General features: G+C 49.2%; 1 protein-coding gene across 1 annotated transcript in view; it reads right to left on the bottom strand.

Moving 5' to 3' along the window:
• Positions 1 to 799: 799 nt before the first annotated feature.
• The window catches only part of chd3 (chromodomain helicase DNA binding protein 3), a gene marked incomplete at its 3' end in the record, with an annotated part of 171,320 nt that continues 149,180 nt past the window's right edge, over positions 800 to 22,939 (bottom strand). Inside the window, 3 exon segments of the mRNA XM_084313205.1 lie at positions 800 to 1,041; positions 5,484 to 5,613; positions 12,570 to 12,733. Coding sequence (XP_084169331.1) covers positions 800 to 1,041; positions 5,484 to 5,613; positions 12,570 to 12,733 — 536 coding nt within the window.

Here is a 22,939-nt window from a genome sequence, read left to right as displayed (position 1 = left end):
CTCTCTCTCTCTCTCTCTCTCTCTCTCTTTCTCTCACTCAATCTCTTTCTCCCTCCTCTTCTTCTCTCAGCCAACATCTCTCCCCTCGAAGTCTTTTTTCAGTAGCAGCCCTCTGTTCTCCGCTTCCTTTATGTTCCAAGTGTTTAGTTGTCCGATGCCAGACAAGCCATCTCTCTCTCTCTCTCTCTCTCTCTCTTGGCATCATTGTGCTTTGATGTGCCACCTTTTCAACCCCCCCCCTCCTCCTCTCCTGCCTGATTGCTTCTTCTTTTACAGATCAAAGCGCTGTCACCTCCTTCCACGTTTCTTTCACGTTTCGTCCTCCCTCTCTCCCTTCCTCCCACAGTCGGACGGGCGTGCGCACGCACGTGTGCGTGTGTGTGTGCGTGTACAGTATGTGTGTCTTTTCTCTCTTTACTTCGAAAGTTCCGTCTCTCATCTGCGCTCCTCTCCTCTCCGCTTGGATCACGTCCCTCGCCCAGTGTCTCTCCCTCTGTTCTTACATTCCGACGGTATCTGTGCTTTCCTCAAAGAGCTCCGTCCTCTCCTCTCGTCCCTTCCAGCGTTGTCCGCCGCCCCCTCTCTCTCTCCCCCTCTCCCTCTTACATTCATTTGTTTTTCTTCGACTGCTCTCTTCTTTTCTTTCTTCTCGTTTGCTCCCTGCCCCCCCTCCCTCTCCATCTTTTACATTCAAACATTGTGCATGTTTATTTCAAAGGCCCCCCCCCCCTCCATCTCTTCCCATCCATCCATCCACCGTCCGTCCCGCCCCCCCCCCCCCCCCCCCCCCCCCCCCCCCTCAGGGTTTCTTGGGCCGGCCGTTGCGCGGCAGGTTCTCCACGGTGTTGCTGAGGCGGTACTTGACGATGATGCTGTGCACGGTGGACTTGGGCATCCGCAGCTCCTGCCCGATGGAGCCCTCCGACTTGCCGTCCTTCCACAGGTCCACCACGCGCTGCCGTTGCATCACGTCGTGCTCCTTGGTCTTCTGGCACGCACCGGCGGCTCCCGCGACGGCCCCGGCACCGGCAGCGACGGCTTCTGTGGGGGGGGGCAGACAAGTGGCAGACTGTAGTGGAGGCTGGTGGTTGGTGGTGGTTGGTGGTGGTGGCTGTTGTTGCTGTTGTTGTTGTTGTTGTTGTTGTTGTTGGGGGAGGTATGGGGGGTGGGGGTGGGGAGGTAACTCCGAGTCCTCCTTTAGTGAGGGGACTCCTATGTGGAGCTCTATAATGGAGACGCTTCCTCTCACGGTGTCATGGCGGTAACGGGCGACACGGGTTTCTTTCCCCACAAGGCAATTCGGGGGAGAGGGAGGGAGGGGGGGGGGGTGTGGGGGGTTCAGGTAGCCAATCAATGTTGAGATATTGTCGTCGGGTGTGTGTCGAGTCTGAGGTGGCAACGAAACCATAAAGAAATCCTGGACGTGAGCATTCTGACGTCTCATTACGTGTTCTCTGTGACGTTCACAGGAGGTGCACCTACTGCCGTGGCTCTGTAATTAAAAATCACTTTAGACTCGTTTTCAAACATGTTTTGTGGACGAGAGAGAGAGAGAGAGAGAGAGAGGGAGAGAGAGAGAATGCTGATGGAGTAGAGAGAGAAGAGAGAGAGAGAGAGAGAGCGAGAGAGAGAGCGAGAGAGAATGCTGATGGAGTAGAGATAGAAGAGAGAGAGAGAGAGAGAATGTTGATGGAGTAGAGAGAGAAGGGATAGAGAGAGAGAGAGCGAGAGAGCGAGCGAGAGAGAATGCTGATGGAGTAGAGAGAGAAGAGAGAGAGAGAGAGAGAGAGAGAGAGAGAGAGAGAGAGAGAGAGAGAGAGAGAGAATGCTGATGGAGTAGAGAGAGAAGAGAGAGAGAGAGAGAGAGAGAGAGAGAGAGAATGCTGATGGAGTAGAGAGAGAAGAGTGTGGAGTGAGGTTAGAAGAAATCAGAGTATCTTGTTGTTTCTAATTCTGCTCTCTCTCTCTCCCTCTGTTTCTCTCTCTGCGTTTCTCAGTTCACCAGCAGCACAAACCCGTTCAGCACCAGGTCCTCATGACAGAGAGCAACACAAACCCGTTCAGCACCAGGTCCTGATGACAGAGAGCAACACAAACCCGTTCAGCACCAGGTCCTGATGACAGAGAGCAACACAAACCCGTTCAGCACCAGGTCCTGATGACAGAGAGCAACACAAACCCGTTCAGCACCAGGTCCTCATGACAGAGAGCAACACAAACCCGTTCAGCACCAGGTCCTCATGACAGAGAGCAACACAAACCCGTTCAGCACCAGGTCCTCATGACAGAGAGCAACACAAACCCGTTCAGCACCAGGTCCTGATGACAGAGAGCAACACAAACCCGTTCAGCACCAGGTCCTCATGACAGAGAGCAACACAAACCCGTTCAGCACCAGGTCCTCATGACAGAGAGCAACACAAACCCGTTCAGCACCAGGTCCTCATGACAGAGAGCAACACAAACCCGTTCAGCACCAGGTCCTCATGACAGAGAGCAACACAAACCCGTTCAGCACCAGGTCCTGATGACAGAGAGCAACACAAACCCGTTCAGCACCAGGTCCTCATGACAGAGAGCAACACAAACCCGTTCAGCACCAGGTCCTCATGACAGAGAGCAACACAAACCCGTTCAGCACCAGGTCCTGATGACAGAGAGCAACACAAACCCGTTCAGCACCAGGTCCTCATGACAGAGAGCAACACAAACCCGTTCAGCACCAGGTCCTGATGACAGAGAGCAACACAAACCCGTTCAGCACCAGGTCCTGATGACAGAGAGCAACACAAACCCGTTCAGCACCAGGTCCTCATGACAGAGAGCAACACAAACCCGTTCAGCACCAGGTCCTCATGACAGAGAGCAACACAAACCCGTTCAGCACCAGGTCCTCATGACAGAGAGCAACACAAACCCGTTCAGCACCAGGTCCTCATGACAGAGAGCAACACAAACCCGTTCAGCACCAGGTCCTGATGACAGAGAGCAACACAAACCCGTTCAGCACCAGGTCCTCATGACAGAGAGCAACACAAACCCGTTCAGCACCAGGTCCTCATGACAGAGAGCAACACAAACCCGTTCAGCACCAGGTCCTCATGACAGAGAGCAACACAAACCCGTTCAGCACCAGGTCCTCATGACAGAGAGCAACACAAACCCGTTCAGCACCAGGTCCTCATGACAGAGAGCAACACAAACCCGTTCAGCACCAGGTCCTCATGACAGAGAGCAACACAAACCCGTTCAGCACCAGGTCCTCATGACAGAGAGCAACACAAACCCGTTCAGCACCAGGTCCTGATGACAGAGAGCAACACAAACCCGTTCAGCACCAGGTCCTCATGACAGAGAGCAACACAAACCCGTTCAGCACCAGGTCCTCATGACAGAGAGCAACACAAACCCGTTCAGCCCTCAGCTAGTTCACAAGTCACAACACGACGTTTACACAACCGTGCTCCTCTGCGGTTTTCTGTCCCTCTCAAAATACCTCGGCACAAAGTTCCTCTGGCCTCAGCGCTCTCTTGGCACGGCCAGATACAGACTTTGCTGTAATGACATTTTCAGAAAAACTAGCCCCCCCCCCCCCCCCTCAAAAATGCAATGCCTTTGACAGATGTCTCAGTGTACAATTACATATATCAAGATATACTAAGTACAAGTCAGGGCGCAAGACAAGAGATTGCCGGGGTGTTGTGGCTTCTGGGGTCACTACCGGTGGAGGGGATATCGGGTTTTACCGGCTATCTCCGCCACATCTTCCTTATCTAAACGTCTGCGGGCGCGAATACACACACGGATATATACGGCGTGTATCTGGTTGAGCATATGCTGTTACCAAACTAATTATGAGAAAATAAATTATCCAGCTGGCAGTGTGCTCTGACAGACTGCAGACAAGCGGGGATAGGCCAAACAAACAAATGAGAGATTTTGTAAGATTTTCATTAAAAAGCACTTTGCTTAGTAAGTAATGCATGCTACAATAAGACTTCACGAGGCAAAATAAACACGCTGGCCGGTTTTCCTCAGACCTTTTATTTATTTATTTTGTATTTCTTTGCAGCGACCACGAACAGTGCAATATTGTTGCGCAACGGCCCGCACTTCTGCTGAGTAAAGTGCTGAGTTTTTTTTTGACGAATGAAGACATGAGGAGATGAAACGCCCTCGTTGGAGCCAAATGGCACACGTCGCGATCCACTGTGGGAATGTCTATTTCAGGTGCCTCTCTGGCAGCAAACACCAGAAGAAAAGATTGCCACAGATGGTTTCTCGAGATATAAAAAGCCTCCCTGGAAATTCAAGGCTTTTACAACAATGACAGATGAAGTGTCCGTGTCCAAGTCTATTCATTTCGATGCCTCGATGGTTTCGGGTTCAAAAAGAAGTGGCTACCGTATAATCTCGCGAAGGAATCCTCTGGAAAATCACATAAAGAATGGTTAACGGTTGATTATGCTACAAGCAGTTACAGTACCTTCTGAAGTCGTGTTTTTCATGCCAAAATGACCGTTGCGTCTTGCTAATGCCAAGAAGGCCAGCGGGCATGTTCATAAGCCCTGAACGACCGTTTATTGTCATAGTCGTTTTTCCCCCACAAATCCTTACTACAAGATGACCATATAAAGATGCAATCCTTTCTGTGGATAAGCCGTCCAATGGGAGGCAGAAGCGGTGTGGGAACATTGGATGGTTTTGCCCATCGCCAGTGTGCGCTGCCAAAAACAATCACGATTCCTTGACCCTTGAGCGCATTCCTTGATGCTCAGCCCGTCGTGCTGGATGGAAATAAACAACCCGCGTAGCAAGCTGTTCAGTAAGCTGTTCAGTATCACCACAACACCACAACACCGCACTTGCCGGCCCACCTGGCTTACGGTTAACCTACACGGTGGTGTGTACTAATTATGGTCATGGCAATCATTGGCCAGTTTGGACTATGATGAACATCTGCTGAAGATGACACATACAAACACACACACACACACACACACGCACGTGTACATGCACACCACACCACACACATGCATGTGCTCTCACACACACATGCATACACACATATTATGTATTATGCATGCACGCATCAATCCCCCCACCCTAATAATATGGGGACATTATATACGTATTTCCACGCATTCTGTAACTAACTTTAACCATAACTCTAACCTTGACCTTAACCATAACCCTAACCTTAACCACCACACTGCAATAGCTTCCTAATGGGGTACACACACAGACACACACACACACACACACACACACACACACACACACACACACGCACACACTTTCACAAACATATACAAATTCCTTTCTTCACTGACAAACGAGCAAGTTGGCCTCGGTTGACGACTCACTAATAGAATACAGAACAGAATATCCAAATATATCAACCAAGCTCACTCCCCCCACCTGTGGCTGTGGGCCAGGTTTACAGCGTGAGCGGCGCCATGCAGACCCTGCAGCACACTGACCTGAAATGAAGGATCCGGGGGGCATCTGGCTGTAGTTGGCTCCGCCCAGGTGTAGGTGGGCACTCGGGGGGGCCGGGGTGAAGGGGGCTCCGTAGTTGTGAGGGGTGGCGTAGGGTCCTGGAGGAATGGGCTACAGAGAGAGAGAGAGAGAGAGAGAGAGAGAGAGAGAGAGAGAGAGAGAGAGAGAGAGAGAGAGAGAGAGAGAGAGAGAGAGAGAGGTTGGTTGTCATATTTAATTTTCTGGGTAGTGTAGAGGTCTAAGCACTAGGAGCGGCTGGGTAGTGTAGAGGTCTAAGCACTGGAGAAGCTGGGTAGTGTAGAGGTCTAAGCACTGGGAACGGCTGGGTAGTGTAGAGGTCTAAGCACTGGAGAAGCTGGGTAGTGTTGAGGTCTAAGCACTGGAGAAGCTGGGTAGTGTAGAGGTCTAAGCACTAGGAGCGGCAGGGTAGTGTAGAGGTCTAAGCCCTAGGATCAGCTGGGTAGTGTAGAGGTCTAAGCACTAGGAGCGGCTGGGTAGTGTAGAGGTCTAAGCACTAGGAGCGGCTGGGTAGTGTTGAGGTCTAAGCACTGGAGTGGCTGGGTAGTGTAGAGGTCTAAGCACTGGAGAAGCTGGGTAGTGTAGAGGTCTAAGCACTGGAGAAGCTGGGTAGTGTAGAGGTCTAAGCACTGGAGCGGCTGGGTAGTGTAGAGGTCTAAGCACTGGAGAAGCTGGGTAGTGTAGAGGTCTAAGCACTCTAGAAGCTGGGTAGTGAAGAGGTCTAAGCACTCTAGAAGCTGGGTAGTGTAGAGGTCTAAGCACTGGAGAAGCTGGGTAGTGTAGAGGTCTAAGCACTGGAGAGGCTGGGTAGTGTAGAGGTCTAAGCACTCTAGAAGCTGGGTAGTGTAGAGGTCTAAGCACTAGAGCGGCTGGGTAGAGTAGAGGTCTAAGCACTGGAGCGGCTGGGTAGTGTAGAGGTCTAAGCACTCTAGAAACTGGGTAGTGTAGAGGTCTAAGCACTGGAGCAGATGGGTAGTGTAGAGGTCTAAGCACTGGAGCGGATGGGTAGTGTAGAGGTCTAAGCACTGGAGAAGCTGGGTAGTGTAGAGGTCTAAGCACTGGAGAAGCTGGGTAGTGTAGAGGTCTAAGCACTGGAGCGGCTGGGTAGTGTAGAGGTCTAAGCACTGGAGAAGCTGGGTAGTGTAGAGGTCTAAGCACTGGAGAAGCTGGGTAGTGTAGAGGTCTAAGCACTCTAGAAGCTGGGTAGTGTAGAGGTCTAAGCACTAGGAGCAGCTGGGTAGTGTTGAGGTCTAAGCACTGGAGTGGCTGGGTAGTGTAGAGGTCTAAGCACTGGAGAAGCTGGGTAGTGTAGAGGTCTAAGCACTGGAACGGCTGGGTAGTGTAGAGGTCTAAGCACTGGAGAAGCTGGGTAGTGTAGAGGTCTAAGCACTGGAGAAGCTGGGTAGTGTAGAGGTCTAAGCACTAGAGCGGCTGGGTAGAGTAGAGGTCTAAGCACTGGAGCGGCTGGGTAGTGTAGAGGTCTAAGCACTCTAGTTTCAAGTTTTCAAGTTTCTTTAATAGTTGTCATACAGAAGTACAGAATACTTTTGTACAAAATGCTTCTTACTGTTGCGCTCCAGAGACTGTGCATGACAAGATAAGTATGAAATAAAAACATAGTAAAAATTAGAAGAAAAAAAAAAGAGGTCACAGTGTTCAGTTTAGACATATGTACAATGTTCGTAGACGTAGTTACCATATAATATACAATACTGTGCAGTGTACTAATATACAATACTATATAGTGCAAGGCATAAATGGACGAGGTGCAGTTTAGGTACAATTCACAGTAGGTGTACGAGTTGTAGTGCAAATCCTTTATCAATAAATATAAAGTGTAAGTGTGTTTGTGTGATCTAAAGTGTGGAGAGTGGGTGCTGCAGTGTGTTGTTTGTTTGAGTGAGTGTGTGTGTGCGTGTGGGTGTGTGTGCTGTGTGCATTTGATGGTTGTTGCATAGTGATTATTGTTCGTTTAGCGATTATTGTTCGTTTAGCAGCCTGATGGCCTGGGGATAGAAGCTCCTTCTGAGTCTTTCTGTGCTCGCCATAAGACTCCGGTATCGCTTGCCTGACGGCAGCAGTTCAAAGAGGCAGTTGTTCGGGTGGCTCGAGTCCTTAATAATTCTCTTAGCCTTCCCCTTGCACCGCTTGTTGTAAATGTTCTGGAGGGTGGGAAGCCCCCCTCTAATTGTGCGTTCGGCTGAACGTGTCACTCTTTGTAGTCTGCTACGGTCTTGTGCAGTGCTATTCCCAAACCAGGAGGTGATGTTGCCGGTCAGGATGCTCTCTATTGTACATGAGTAGAAGTTCCTAAGGATCTTCTGACTGACTTGGAACTTCCTTAGGCGCCTGAGGAAGTAGAGGCGTTGTCGTGCCTTCTTCACAACACTGTCAATGTGTGTGGTCCATGTCAAGTCCTCGGATATGTGGGCTCCGAGGTACTTGAAACTGTTCACTCTCTCAACTGGTGCCCCGTCGATGCTGAGGGGGCTGTAGTCCTTGACCCCCGACCTCCTGAAGTCCACAATCATCTCTTTTGTTTTGCTGACGTTCAGGGAGAGGCAGTTCTCCTGACACCACTGTGACAGGTTCTCTACCTCTTCCAGGTAGGCCCTTTCGTCGTTGGCAGAGATCAGGCCCACCACTACTGTGTCATCAGCAAATTTGATGATGGTGTTGTTGTTCCGCTGTGCTACGCAGTCATGTGTGTACAGGGAGTAGAGGAGGGGGCTCAGAACACAGCCCTGGGGGGCCCCTATGTTGAGCGTGATGGATGAGGAGGTGCAGTCTAGAAGCTGGGTAGTGTAGAGGTCTAAGCACTGGAGCAGATGGGTAGTGTAGAGGTCTAAGCACTGGAGCGGATGGGTAGTGTAGAGGTCTAAGCACTGGAGTGGATGGGTAGTGTAGAGGTCTAAGCACTATAGCCTAGCACCGCAAAGACCCAGGTTCAATTCCCGGCAGCGGTACATTCCGGCTTGGTCAGTCATCCCTACGAACACAATTGACAGTGTTCACAGGTGGGAAGCCGGTGAGGGTATGAGTCATGGTCATTGCAACAGCGACTCCTATTGGTCGGTCGGGGCACCTGTTCAGCAGGGAGGGGATATCGTGAACCTCACAGTGAAACTCCTAGCTGTCAGGCGCAAAGAAGAGGCTGGCGACTCCAGTCCACATACGTTATGGAGGAGGCGCGTGGTCGTCTACACCCTCCCCCCCAGACCAACAGCAGGGCAGCGCAACGACCAGGGAGGGAATTGACATAATGACAAAATTGGGGGGGATGGAGGGCGCGGCTGGGTAGCGCAGTGGACTAAGCACTCGCCTACCACCGCAGAGACTCTGGAATCGAATCCAGCTGTCAGCGGTACCTCCGGCTTGGTCAGTCGTCCCTACTAACACAATTGGCAGTGTTAGCGGGTTGGAAGTGTGGAGGAAATATAGAGCTCTTCTCTTCATCCTACCTCAGCCCCTCAGAGAACATGTCTTTAACCCCTCCCCTCTCCTCCATTTGACCCATCCTATGGGACTCCCCCTCCCCCTCCTCCCCCTCCTCCGCCTCCTGACTATAAAGGAGTCCTTTCCTCGCCATTCTTATTGGTTCTATTTCCGGGTCTTGTAGCTCAGTGGTTCCCAAAGTCGGGGTCGCGACCCAAAGGTGGGCCGCGAGCAGCCACGGATGGGCCGCGAGATGATTTAAAAAAAATAAAAAAAAAATAAAAAAAAATAAAAGATTTTTTTTTTTTTTTTTTTTTTTTTTTTTTAATTTTTGTCAGGCCACTGAACTTAGAAGCAGGCCAGGACAGTGTTTCTAGTTGTATTCTAAAATTCTATTCTATTGTATTCTAAAATGTGACTATATGGTTTTATATTAACTTAATAAATAATCAAAAACGAAAAATCTACTTATTTCAACGAACATTTCAAACTAAATAACAGATTATGCACATAAAACGCTGAAAACAACCGAAGCAACAATAGTATTTTAATGAGGCTATTATTATTATCATTATTATTTTGCAACAAGTTAGCCCTCTCATAAATAGCACATATAAATGAATAACTAACTTGAACTAACTTAATAGGATTGAAGTGATATTTGGCTTAAAAAATCGGTCGCCTGACACAAAAAAAAAGAAAAAAAAAGCCAGACGATGTGCATTGGGCCGCGGCTCTCTGACGCCTTATTTTCTGGGCCCCGGCCTGAAAAGTTTGGGAACCCCTGTTGTAGCTGACCTAGAATGGGACCCACTCAGCCATATCTCTAACTATTCTGTATGTAATTGATCTATCTGGTTAATAAATCGTATTAACCGGATCCATTTGATGAGTAAGATATTCATGATATTCATTTTCCACAACAGAAGCCGGTGGGGTATGTGTCCTGGTTGTTGTAAACTGCGACTTCTACTGGTCAGCAGGGAAGGGATCTGGGGGAAATAGCGTGAACCTTCGCACGCATTAAGTTCCCCCAGTGAAACTCCTCGCTGTCAGGTGAAAAGAAGCGGCTGGCGACTCCACATGTATCGGAGGAGGCATGTGGTAGTTCTACACCCTCCCCAGGCCGACAGTGGGGCAATGCGTGCAACAACCAGAGAATTGGCATAATTGGGTGAAACTATGGGTGAAAAATACAGAAAGCCCCCCCAAAAAACTGGGGGGATGGGAGAAAATGAGGGAGGGGGGAGAAGGGATTGAGGGGATGGTGCGAGATTTAAAGGGTTATCATGTGAAGTAAGAAATGTGATATAAATACAGTTTCACTGTCGTCGGAGCACAACCTCAAACCTCCAGCTCAGGGGTTTCTTAAAGGGGAGATGAAGCATAGCGATATAAACATAGTCATAGCATCAAATTAGTATTTAGATAAACCACAGAAAAAAATCACGTTATAAAAATAAGGCGTTTCTAAGAAAAAACGATTTGTTATGTCCATTTATGTAGCATTTATGAACATGTGCGCCGCCATTTTGTTGCTGACGTCACGGTGTTGGTTTGGTCTGGCTCCTGGTTTACACTGCTAGTAAACATGGAGTGTCTTGAAGGTCAGTCAGTAAATGCAACGTTGCCCACCAAACAACGGGACTGGTTCTTTTTGTATTGCTCCTGGCTGTTCAAACTAATTTTACCGTGTGAAAGAGAGAGGAAAGTTGGTTCATTTCCACAAACTACCAGTGAAAAAAACAGTGTTGTTGGCACGTTGGCTGGCTGCACTCAAGCGGCGCGATCAGCCTGTTGGACAGGGAATGAAGATCTGCAGCGAACACTTCATTGCCTCGGATTATGTTGTTGATGGTGGCAGGTTTGTCCAGAAGACCACTAATCAGCTGAAGCCCGATGCGGTTCCCTTGGTCTTCCACAGACAGACCGGCCCAGGCAGTTCAACCAGCATCGCGGAGCATTTAGCCTGCTGGCTACCTAGCTACAGTTCAACCAGCGTCGCGGAGCATTTAGCCTGCTGGCTACCTAGCTACAGTTCAACCAGCGTCGCGGAGCATTTAGCCTGCTGGCTACCTAGCTACGGTTCAACCAGCGTCGCAGAGCATTTAGCCTGCTGGCTACCTAGCTACGGTTCAACCAGCGTCGCGGAGCATTTAGCCTGCTGGCTACCTAGCCGGGATTCAAAGCCAACTAGCCGGCTAACCCAGCTCGCTAAATGCTGCATGTAGCTAGTTAGCTGAACCGTAGCTAGGTAGCCAGCAGGCTAAATGCTCCGCGACGCTGGTTGAACCGTAGCTAGGTAGCCAGCAGGCTAAATGCTCCGCGACGCTGGCTGTACAGCCAGGAGCAATACAAAAAGAACCACTGCGCTCCCGTTGTTTGGTAGGCAACGTTGCATTTACTGACTGACCTTCAAGACACTCCATGTTTACTAGGCAGCTAACCAGCAGTGTAAACTAGGAGCCAGACCAAACCAACACTGTGACGTCACCATCTAAAATGGCGCCGCCCATGGCGAAAACAGGGAAATTATATTTGATTTTTCAGACAAATAAGCAGGATTTCACATTTGATTATAGGACCCTGTCTTACACAAGGTACACAACAAACAAACTAAGATCACATTGTTCAATGCTTCATCTCCCCTTTAAGCTTTTGATTGGATATTAATCGAAAGTCCCCGTGGTACTCGGTGAGTTTCATCACCCCGGCACTCGTGAAACCCATTAAAAACCTCATGTAGAATTACATGTTGTTACAGATGTTAATCTGAAAATAAGGCTTTACTTTTGCTTAATTCCTCAAACGATGGCTCCTGTGAGACGTGAGGATTTGACCTGACAGCAGATGTATATTAAATGCTTTCTGTGGAGCAGGTGAAAGCCGGCGGTAAGCTGAGAGTTTACTTCACCATCAGTAGACTATACGTGTGTGGAGTGTGAATAAACACTTGGCTGTGAGCTGACGGGGAATTGATTTACTCTGGCTGGGATCCCGCCTTTATTTGTTCTCACTGAACAAGTTTTAGCTTGAGTGTGTGCCAGTGTGTGTGTGCGTGTATATGTGTGTATGTGTGTGTGTGTGTGTGTGTGTGTGTGTGTGTGTGTGTGTGTGTGCGCTCCTCACCGGGGCCTGGTGCATCTCTGTTCCCTTGCTGTGTGTGTGTGTGTGTGTCTGTGTGTGTGTGTGTGTGTGTGTGTGTGTGTGTGTGTGCGTGTGTGTGTGTGTGTGTGTGTGTGCGTGTGTGTGTGTGTGTGTGTGTGTGTGTGTGTGCGCTCCTCACCGGGGCCTGGTGCATCTCTGTTCCCTTGCTGTGTGTGTGTGTGTGTGTGTGTGTGTGTGTGTGTGTGTGTGTGTGTGTGTGTGTGTGTGTGTGTGTGTGTGTGTGTGTGTGTGTGTGTGTGTGTGTGTGTGTGTGTGTGTGCGCTCCTCACCGGGGCCTGGTGCATCTCTGTTCCCTTGCTGTGTGTGTGTGTGTGTGTGTGTGTGTGTGTGTGTGTGTGTGTGTGTGTGTGTGTGTGTGTGTGTGTGTGTGTGTGTGTGTGTGTGTGTGTGTGTGTGTGTGTGTGTGTGTGTGTGTGTGTGTGTGTGTGTGTGTGTGCGCTCCTCACCGGGGCCTGGTGCATCTCTGTTCCCTTGCTCGCCAGCCTACTGAGGATGCTCCTCTCGGACATCTGGAGGCGGGCGGCGATGGGCGGGACTCTGGACAGAGTGGCGGGTAGCCGGGTCACGTCGGCCTTCATGTCACTCAGGAGCTCCTCCAGCTGGTTCAGGACTGCCGGTGCAACGCCACACAACAACACACGACAACACACGACAACACACGACAACACACGACAACACACACCAGTTAGACTTCACTGGAAATAGATAATCCTTGTAAATTTACATTTAGACATTTACATTTAGTCATTTAGCTGACGCTTTTATCCAAAGCGACTTACAAGTTCTGTACGACAAGTCATCAGGAAGGGCACAACTCTATCAGCTGAGTAACAATGTTCATCAAAGTGTTGAGTGCTACAGTGTAGGTTAGTTTATTAGGACAAGTGCATGACAGTAAGGTTAGTTAGGGTTAGAATTTGAATTTTTTTCATTTCAGATAATGGTTGAAGAAGTGCGTCTTTAGTCGACAGCGAAAGATTGGACGGGTTTCAGCTGTCCTGACTGGGGTGGGCAGTTCGTTCCACCATTGTGGGGCAAGGACTGAGAAAAGGCGGCTTCTCCTTGACTCCTCGGATAGGAGTGGGTCTGAGACGACCAGAAGATGCAGAGCGTAGGGGTCTTGATGGTGTGAGAGACCATTGACTGGAGGTAGGCGAGAACGGTTCCCTTTGCCGCACAGTATGCCAGGTCGAGGGCCTTGAAGCGGATTCGTGCGGCAATGGGGAGCCAGTGCAGGTCCCTAAGAAGTGGGGTGACATGGGCTGACTTCGGTAGGTTTGAGATCAGGCGGGCCGCTGCGTTCTGAATGAGTTGAAGAGGCTTGGTGGCAGTGGTCGGAAGGCCAGCAAGCAGTGCGTTGCAGTAGTTGAGGCGGGAGATGACTGTTGATTGCAGGTTCTGGTTGTTGCTGCGATGTGAGCAGAGAAGTTCAACTGGTCGTCGAGGACAACACCAAGGTTCTTGGCGGTCTGGGACGCGGTCACAGCTGCATTCTCAACTGTGATGGAAAGGTCGGTCAGGGGGGAGGATTTGGCCGGCAGGTGGAGCAATTCTGTTTTGCTTAGGTTCAGTTTGAGGTGGTTGGTCATCATCCAGGCGGAGATGTCGGACAGACAGGTCATCAGGAATAAATAATTGACCGTTCCAAGAGTGGAGGTTGTCGATGATTTGTGTGCTAGTCTCCCTCTTCCTCTAGTCTAGACGTCTCTCCGCGCTACGTTTGGCACTGTGTACCGGTGCAGAAGAAGGAGTCTGAGAGACACCATTACCATTCGGGAATAAAGGGGGGAACCACATTGCGGGTCGTTTGGATTTCCTACCTAAGCCGATCATGATTGTGAGGTGGTGGGAGACGGTGTGGAGAGGGGAGGACATGTCCTACTGAGACGGTGTGGAGAGGGGAGGACATGTGCTACTGAGACGGTGTGGAGAGGGGAGGACATGTCCTACTGAGACGGTGTGGAGAGGGGAGGACATGTCCTACTGAGACGGTGTGGAGAGAGGAGGACATGTCCTACTGAGACGGTGTGGAGAGGGGAGGACATGTCCTACTGAGACAGTGTGGAGAGGGGAGGACATGTCCTACTGAGACGGTGTGGAGAGGGGAGGACATGTCCTACTGAGACGGTGTGGAGAGGGGAGGACATGTCCTACTGAGACGGTGTGGAGAGAGGAGGACATGTCCTACTGAGACGGTGTGGAGAGGGGAGGACATGTCCTACTGAGACGGTGTGGAGAGGGGAGGACATGTCCTACTGAGACGGTGTGGAGAGGGGAGGACATGTCCTACTGAGACGGTGTGGAGAGGGGAGGACATGTCCTACTGAGACGGTGTGGAGAGGGGAGGACATGTCCTACTGAGACGGTGTGGAGAGGGGAGGACATGTCCTACTGAGACGGTGTGGAGAGGGGAGGACATGTCCTACTGAGACGGTGTGGAGAGGGGAGGACATGTCCTACTGAGACGGTGTGGAGAGGGGAGGACATGTCCTACTGAGACGGTGTGGAGAGGGGAGGACATGTCCTACTGAGACGGTGTGGAGAGGGGAGGACATGTCCTACTGAGACGGTGTGGAGAGGGGAGGACATGTCCTACTGAGACGGTGTGGAGAGGGGAGGACATGTGCTACTGAGACGGTGTGGAGAGGGGAGGACATGTCCTACTGAGACGGTGTGGAGAGGGGAGGACATGTCCTACTGAGACGGTGTGGAGAGGGGAGGACATGTCCTACTGAGACGGTGTGGAGAGGGGAGGACATGTCCTACTGAGACGGTGTGGAGAGGGGAGGACATGTCAAGTCTATGACTCAGAGCACATTTTTCTACACCTGGATCTCAACGTGGAACAGCCTTCCACTTAGGATAAAACTGTCAGGATCTAGAGGAATATTTAAAGGTCAGGTTCGCTCATATCTCTGGGGTAAAGTGGCCGGATAGCTGTCAGGTCATACTTGGATTATTGTTTTAATGATGGTATAAGAAATGCGCTATTTTATGGTATTTGGTCAGGATGTTATTGTCTTGTTTTTAGATATGTAGAATATGGATTTGTTGTATTGGACTTTTGCTCTATGTGTTGTTTTATATGTTATTTGTGTATTAAGTCCTTTGGTCAGAACATCGGGACCATGCTGGAGATAAGTGTTGTCACTTTTGCATGTCATCCCTTGGATTTGTTGTGTCTTTGGATCCATAAATAAAATCAATCAATCAATCAACCAATCAGTCCCACTGAGACAGTGTGGAGAGGGGAGGACATGTCCTACTGAGACAGTGTGGAGAGAGTTATGACCAATCGCATCGTCTTGTAGGTAAATGGTAAATGGACTGCATTTATATAGCACTTTTATCCAAAATGCTTACAATTTATGCCTCACAAGCCAGAAAGAAATCTTTACACTACCCAAGGCCACCCATTGTCTGACTAGTGGTTAGCTAGCTAAATGGAAAATGGTGCATTTATATAGCAGCTTTTATCCAAAGCGCTTTACAATTTGTTCCTCACATTTTACCCATTCACTCACACATTCACACACCGACAGCGGAGGCGACCATGCAAGGTGCCAACCTGCTCATCGGGAGCAATTAGAGGTTAAGTGTCTTGCTCAAGGATACTTCGACACGCTGCCCGCGATTAGCGGGAATCGAACCGGGAACCTCTGGATTACCAGACGGCTGCTCTACCTCCCGATCCACTGTCGCCCCTCTACCTAGCATGGTTTTCCATAGAGGGGGAAGAGCGCAGGGCACAGGAAGTGAAAAGACAATCCCACTGATTGATAGTCCGAGTCCTGGACTGATTTTCAGGACTCGTGACTTCACTTGGACTTGAGCACTGATGGCTCGGACTTGGACTTGTTGTAATTGGCCCTAATCATTTGGCATAAGATATTGATGGCTAGTGCATTTGTTTGGCTATTGTGTCACAAAGTAAATAAACTCCCTTTGAAATGATGACCGCTGTGTCATTTATGTTTAACGTAGACCTTTATTTATTTGTACGTCAGCTCTTTGACTGCCAGAGTGGAGTGGACTCAACCTTGATAACTTGGACTTGGACTCAGACTAGGGTAATGGTGGGGACTCGACTCGGGCTCTTCGTGGTGACTCGGACTCGAACACTGGGGACTTGAGACTAGACTCAGACTCAAGATTTAGTGACACGACTACAACACTGGCTATGAATGCAGCCTTTAAGAAAGAAAGAAATCGGTTCTCGGTTCTGTAAACATCAGCTTCTGTTGAGACCAAACACACTTGCGTGTCTTCACTCTTATCGGCTGTCAAACTGACGCGGGACTCCTGTATCTCAACGTACTGATAGATAATCGATGTTGAATGGGCCATAGTATTGTCAATTTAGAACATGATGGCGCTGCTCCGACCGGCTGCCTCTCTGTTCGCTCCGTCGAGACTGTGTTTACTTTTGTTAATATTTATAGTTTTTAGAGTTTTGTTCGTACCAACTGTTGGTGCATTTAATGTATATGACCGTCAGTCACTCATAGACATTGGATTACGGGAAACTTATCAACTGGATTACTCACTGGATCAGCTTTCCGAACCGCATCAATGGCCTGAAGAAATTCTCCGGAGATCAGGACCAGATCCTTTGTTCCTAGACCCCAGGAACAGAGGAACCAGACGGCGAGGGAAGAGGGCTGGGATCCGTAACAGGCTGAGATCCAGACGCCACCGTACACCACTGCCCAGTATATTGCTAGCCAATGTACAATCAATTGACAATAAACTGGATGACATCCGAGCAAGGATTCAATATCAAAGAGACGTTAGGGACTGCAACGTCCTCTGCTTCACCAAGACGTGGTTGACGCCGGACGTCCCAGACCACGCAATTCAACCGGCTGATCACTTCTTTATCCATCGCAAGGATCGGTCAGCAGAGTCCGGTAAACAACGTGGAGGAGGTATTGCCTTCATGTTTAACAAAAATTGGAGCGACCCAACTAACGTGAAGGAATTATCCAACCACTGCTCCCCAGAACTGGAATATATAACCATCAAGTGTCGTCCTTTCTTCCTCCCGAGGGAGTTAACGGCGATCGTCCTGGTCGGAGTGTATATTCCACCGCAAGCCAGCAACAAGGTTGCGCTCTCCAGACTACACGACGAGGTAAATAGAATCCAAGTGGCGAATGTTAACGCCGCCATTTTAGTTCTGGGAGATTTCAATAGCGCCAATCTGAGAAAGGTATTGCCTGACTTCTATCAGCATGTGACTTGCAACACCAGAGGCGGTAACATCCTAGATCACTGTTACACGCAATTTAAAGGTGGCTACAAGGCTCATTCTGATAGTGGCTTTGGTAAGTCAGATCACGCATCCATTTTTCTTTCACCAAAGTACAGACAGAGAATTAAAAGTACTCCCGTAGTCTCGCGAGAGGTGCAGAAATGGGATGTGACGTCAGAGGAGACGATCCGGTCAGTGTTTCACCACACAGACTGGATTGTGTTCCGCGACACAGATAACATTAATGCCTACACGGAGACAGTGCTGGACTATGTTTGTACTAGGGTGAAAGAAACAATCCCCACTACCAAAATGAAAGTTTACCCAAATCAAAAACCCTGGGTAGACAAATCCGTCCGTGAAGCTCTGAGAGAGCGCACCAAAGCATACAACGACGGCCTAGAGGCAGGCAACATGAATGACCACAAGGTGGCGCGATACAACGTAAGGAGGACAGTGTCAGAGGCCAAACGACGCTACAGGGATAAAATTGAACTCCAGTTTGAACAAGCTGACTCTAGAGCTATGTGGCAGGGGCTCAAAACGATGACAGACTACAAAGGCGCCTCCCTCAAACTGAACAGTGACATCTCCTTAGCAAATGACCTCAATACCTTCTATGCGAGGTTTGATGCTGGTAATAACAACACCAGCTCACAAGCCTCGGCAATGGGGGGGGGGGGGGGGGTCGGCTGCTGATGGAGGCGCAGTGTTCAGGGTAACAGAGCATGAGGTGAGGCGGACCTTTAAAAAAGTGAATATCAGGAAGGCAGCAGGTCCAGACGGCATCCCCGGCCGCGTCCTAAAAGTCTGTGCCGACCAACTGGCCCCAGTATTCACTGACATATTTAACCTGTCCTTAGAACAGGCTGTCATCCCCACCTGCCTGAAGAAGTCCACTATTATCCCTGTACCCAAAAAATCCAAGCCTGCTTGCCTCAACGACTACCGCCCTGTAGCTCTCACCTCCATAGCCATGAAGTGCTTCGAGAAGCTAGTAAAGGGCTACATCTGCTCCTCCCTCCCCATTAACATGGACCCCCTGCAATTTGCATACCGCCCCAACAGGTCCACGGAGGACGCCATATCCCATGTGCTGCACACAGCAGCATCACACCTGGACAAGAGGCAGGGGAACTATGTGAGAATGCTATTCATCGACTACAGCTCGGCATTCAATACCATAGTCCCCTCCATACTCATAGCCAAGCTCAGGGACCTGGGCTTGGGCTATGACCTCTGCCAGTGGGTCTTGGACTTCCTGACTGGCAGACCCCAGGTGGTGAGAGCAGGCAACTGCACCTCCTCATCCATCACCCTCAACATAGGGGCCCCCCAGGGCTGTGTTCTGAGTCCCCTCCTCTACTCCCTGTACACACACGACTGTGTGGCTCAGCGGAGTAGCAATACAATCGTCAAATTTGCTGACGACACAGTGGTGGTGGGCCTGATCTCTGCCAACGACGAGAGGGCCTACCTGGAAGAGGTCAAGGTCCTGGCGGGATGGTGCCAGGAAAACAGCCTCTCCCTGAACGTCAGCAAAACAAAGGAGATGATTGTGGACTTCAGGAGGTCGGGGGTCAAGGACTACAGCCCCCTCAGCATCGACGGGGCACCGGTTGAGAGAGTCAACAGCTTTAAGTACCTCGGAGCCTACATATCCGAGGACTTGACATGGACCACACACATTAACAGTGTTGTGAAGAAGGCACGACAACGCCTCTACTTCCTCAGGCGCCTAAGGAAGTTCCAAGTCAGCCAGAAGATCCTTAAGAACTTCTACTCATGTACAATAGAGAGCATCTTGACCGGCAACATCACCTCCTGGTTTGGGAATAGCACTGCACAAGACCGAAGCAGACTACAAAGAGTGACACGTTCAGCCGAACGCACAATTGGAGGGGGGCTCCCCACCCTCCAGAACATTTACTACAAGCGTTGCAAGGGCAAGGCTAAGAGAATCATTAAAGACTCCAGTCACCCGAACAACTGCCTCTTTGAACTGCTGCGGTCAGGCAAGCGATACAGGAGTCTCAAGGCGAGCACAGAAAGACTCAGAAGAAGCTTCTATCCCCAGGCCATCAGGCTGCTAAACGAACAATGAATGAACACTACACAACAACAACCACCAAACGCACATAGCACACACATCCACACGCACACACTCACTTTAAACAAACACACTGTAGCACCCACTCCACACACTTATAGCACACACCCACTTTAAACAAACACACTGTAGCACCCACTCCCCACACTTTATATTTATGGATGAAGGATTGCACTACAACTCGTACACCTTACTGTAAATTGTACCTAAAATTGTACCTCATCCCATTTCTGCTTTGCACTAGATAGTACTGTACATTAGTACACTGCATAGTATTGTGTATTGTATATTATATGGTAACTCAGAACATTGTACATATGTCTATACCGAACACTGTGACCTCATTTTCTTCTTCTAAATTCATGCTATATTATGTTATTATGTTATTTGATACTATCTTGTCTAGCACAGTCTCTGGAGCGTAACAGTAAGAAGCATTTTGTATGAAAGTATTCTGTACTTCTGTATGACAACTATTAAAGAACTTGAACTTAGCAATACAATTTAAAAAGTTATAGCCCTGCAAAGAAGGTGAAAATCTCCATAGGCTTAGACTGGTGGCAGTGATCATACATTGATGGATATAAGCGTGGCAGTCAATGTGACACGGTGCGACAATAACCTTCACCACCATAACATCTCAAAAACTAAAGAACTGCCCATTAGCACCAACACACTGGTCCACCCCCCCCCCCCCCCCCCCCTCCAGTCTCACTATCAAAGGAGAGAATGTAGAGGGGATACCTTGGCATCACACTGGACAATAACCTCAGCTTCAATCAGCACACCATGGACATTTACAAACGTCGTCAACAGCGACTCACAGCCGTCCGTAAACTAAGACACCTGTCTGTCCAACTCCGTCTTCTCCTCCTGTACCATATAATTCTTGAGCCAGTTCTTCTGTATGGTGCCATCTGTTTTTCCCATTATGCTTACAGTCACCAATAAGAATAAACTCTTGAAGATAACTAACCCCCAACGTATCTGATTGTGTCACCTCATCCCTGATCCGCAAAGCACTCACAGCTCACATTAAGTGTTCCTGTAAATCCTGTATTTTCTTTACCCTTTACTCCACACAGCTGGATTTGAGAGTATTTCGTATAATCCCGTGTAATTCAGCATGTCTTGCTTGTTTTGTGTTATGTAGCCTACGCACCTTCTGTGGAAAATAATCTCCTCCTTGAGGACAGATAAATCATCTACTGTATGCTTGAAGCTTCATGCATGTGGCTCCAAGATCCAATCCCCGAAGGTAGAAAGGTAGCACACACACACCGGATCAGGACAGAGTTGACTTGTTTCCATTTAACCTACCCTTATTTACTCTGGCCATGTTGACTTGAAATTGATATTACTGACATGAAAATGACACTGTCCTGCGGCTTAGTGGCGCAGTGGGCAAGGCGCTCGCCACTAACGCAGGAGATGCTGGGTTCGAGCCCAGCTCTCTGCGTTGCTTCCGGCTTGGCTGGTCGTTCATACTAATACAATTGGCAGTGTTAGAGGGTGGGAAAGCCGGTGGGTGGGGATCGGACGTTGTGGACAGCGACTCCTACAGGTCGGTTGGTGCGCCTGTACAGCAGAATCAGGAAGCATCGGGGGCAGCGTGAGCCTCCCACGCGTTACTCCTCGCCACTGAGAGGTCGCGCTGTCTGGTGAAAAGATGCGACAGCTGCCTCCTCGTGTACCGGAGGGGACACGTGATGCAAGGTTTGGTCCTCACTGCAGCCGACCAGTGGGAGGCATAGTCTAACAACGTTCGAGATAGGGGAGGGGAGAATTGGACAATACGAAATTGGGATGGGAGAAAAATAGAAAATGGGGAGAAAAAGTAGATAAAAAAAAAAAAAAAAAATTACACTGTCCTGAATAGCTGCGCGTGCTTCCCGTTTACCTTCAGGTATTGGATCTTGGAACTATACAACTTAGAATGCGCATCCTTTTAGACATCTTTGTCAGTATGGCCTCTAAATGTACAACTTTTGGACATGTTTAAAGGAACACGCCCACTTTTCTACCCTGGAGTTAGACAAGCAGATACATACCCTTTTCTTCTCTGTGCATGCATTAGGCTTAGGGAACAGCCGCACTGTTAGCCTAGTTTAGCGTCATTCACTGGAAGTAGGTGTGCCAGTGTAGCCTAGTTCCCAACAGTCACGAAATACACTGCAAATACAACTCCAAAACGTTCCTGTAAACATGTTGTGACCTGTGTATTTACCACGTGGAGAAAAAAATTATAATAATTAGACATTTTAGTTTTCTAAGCAGATATATACTCAGAATTCTTTTTTGCCGAACCACTGCCGCCTGGGAGCAGTGATTTCTTTTTTTTTATCCACTTTTTCTCCCATTTTCTATATTTTCTCCCATCCCAATTTCGTATCATCCAATTCAACCCTCCCCTGTCACGAACGCTGTTTCTTGCCTCCCACAAGCCGGCTGCAATGTGGACTAAGTCGGTCATACATAGCACAAGTCCCCTCCGGTACTTGAGGTAACAGCAGTCGCATCTTTTCACCTGCGCAGCTCGATCTCTCAGTGGCGAGGAGTAACGCGTGGGAGGCTCACGCTGCCCCCGACACTTCCTGATTCTACTGCGCAGGCGCACCAACCGACCTGTAGGAGTCGCTGTCCACAACGCCCGATCCCCACCCATCAGTTTCCCACCCCCTAATACGGCCAATGTGTATTAGTACGGACGACCAGCTAAACTGAAAGCAAATGTGGAGCGCTGGGCTCGAACAGGCAAGCCCAGCGTCTCCAGATTTCGTGGCGAGCGCCTTGCCCACTACGCCACGTAGCCGCCCCTGGGAGCAGTGATTTCATCACCTCAAAAGCCCTGCTGTTTTTTGAAAAACTGGGCTTTTGAGGTGATGAAATCACTGCGAATAGGGTATGTATCTGCTTGTCTAACTCCAGGGTAGATGGCAAATAAGCTAATTTCCCAAAAAGTTGGCGTGTTCCTTTAACAATAACTATTGCCCTAAAGCCTACATAGACAGGTAGGTTCGCCTGGACATAGTGTTCTATTTTAGCCAATTCTGAGCTCGTTCTTTGAGTCGGTTATAGTGTTGTACCTTTTATGATTATGATATGAACATGTAAAGTTCTATTTACGTGTGTTGAACCTCCATGTGAAATTTGGTGTAAATACACCTTTTCCTCAGCAGGTGACTATTAGGATTTTGTTCTGGGCGTTATTTTAGCAGACAATGTGAAAACATATGGCACCAGCTAATAGGGATCCGTAATAAAATCAAATCAAATCGTGGTGGACATTAGGGGCCATGTGGTAGGCTATGTAGCATCAGCATTGTCAATACCTGGCGCTCACATGAAATGGGGTCTGTTGATGTTGCCAATGCTGTTTGGGGGCCATTATGGGCCACGTAATACATTCGTAGTGACTCGTTCAATAGTACAAGTATCTAATGTGAAACGTT

The sequence above is a fragment of the Notolepis coatsorum genome (assembly GCF_963971535.1).
Source record: "Notolepis coatsorum genome assembly, chromosome: 4".
In the NCBI taxonomy this organism is placed as follows: domain Eukaryota; kingdom Metazoa; phylum Chordata; class Actinopteri; order Aulopiformes; family Paralepididae; genus Notolepis; species Notolepis coatsorum.
The sequence above is the reverse complement of the archived record's forward strand: the minus strand, read 5'-3'. Positions and strand labels throughout refer to the sequence as shown.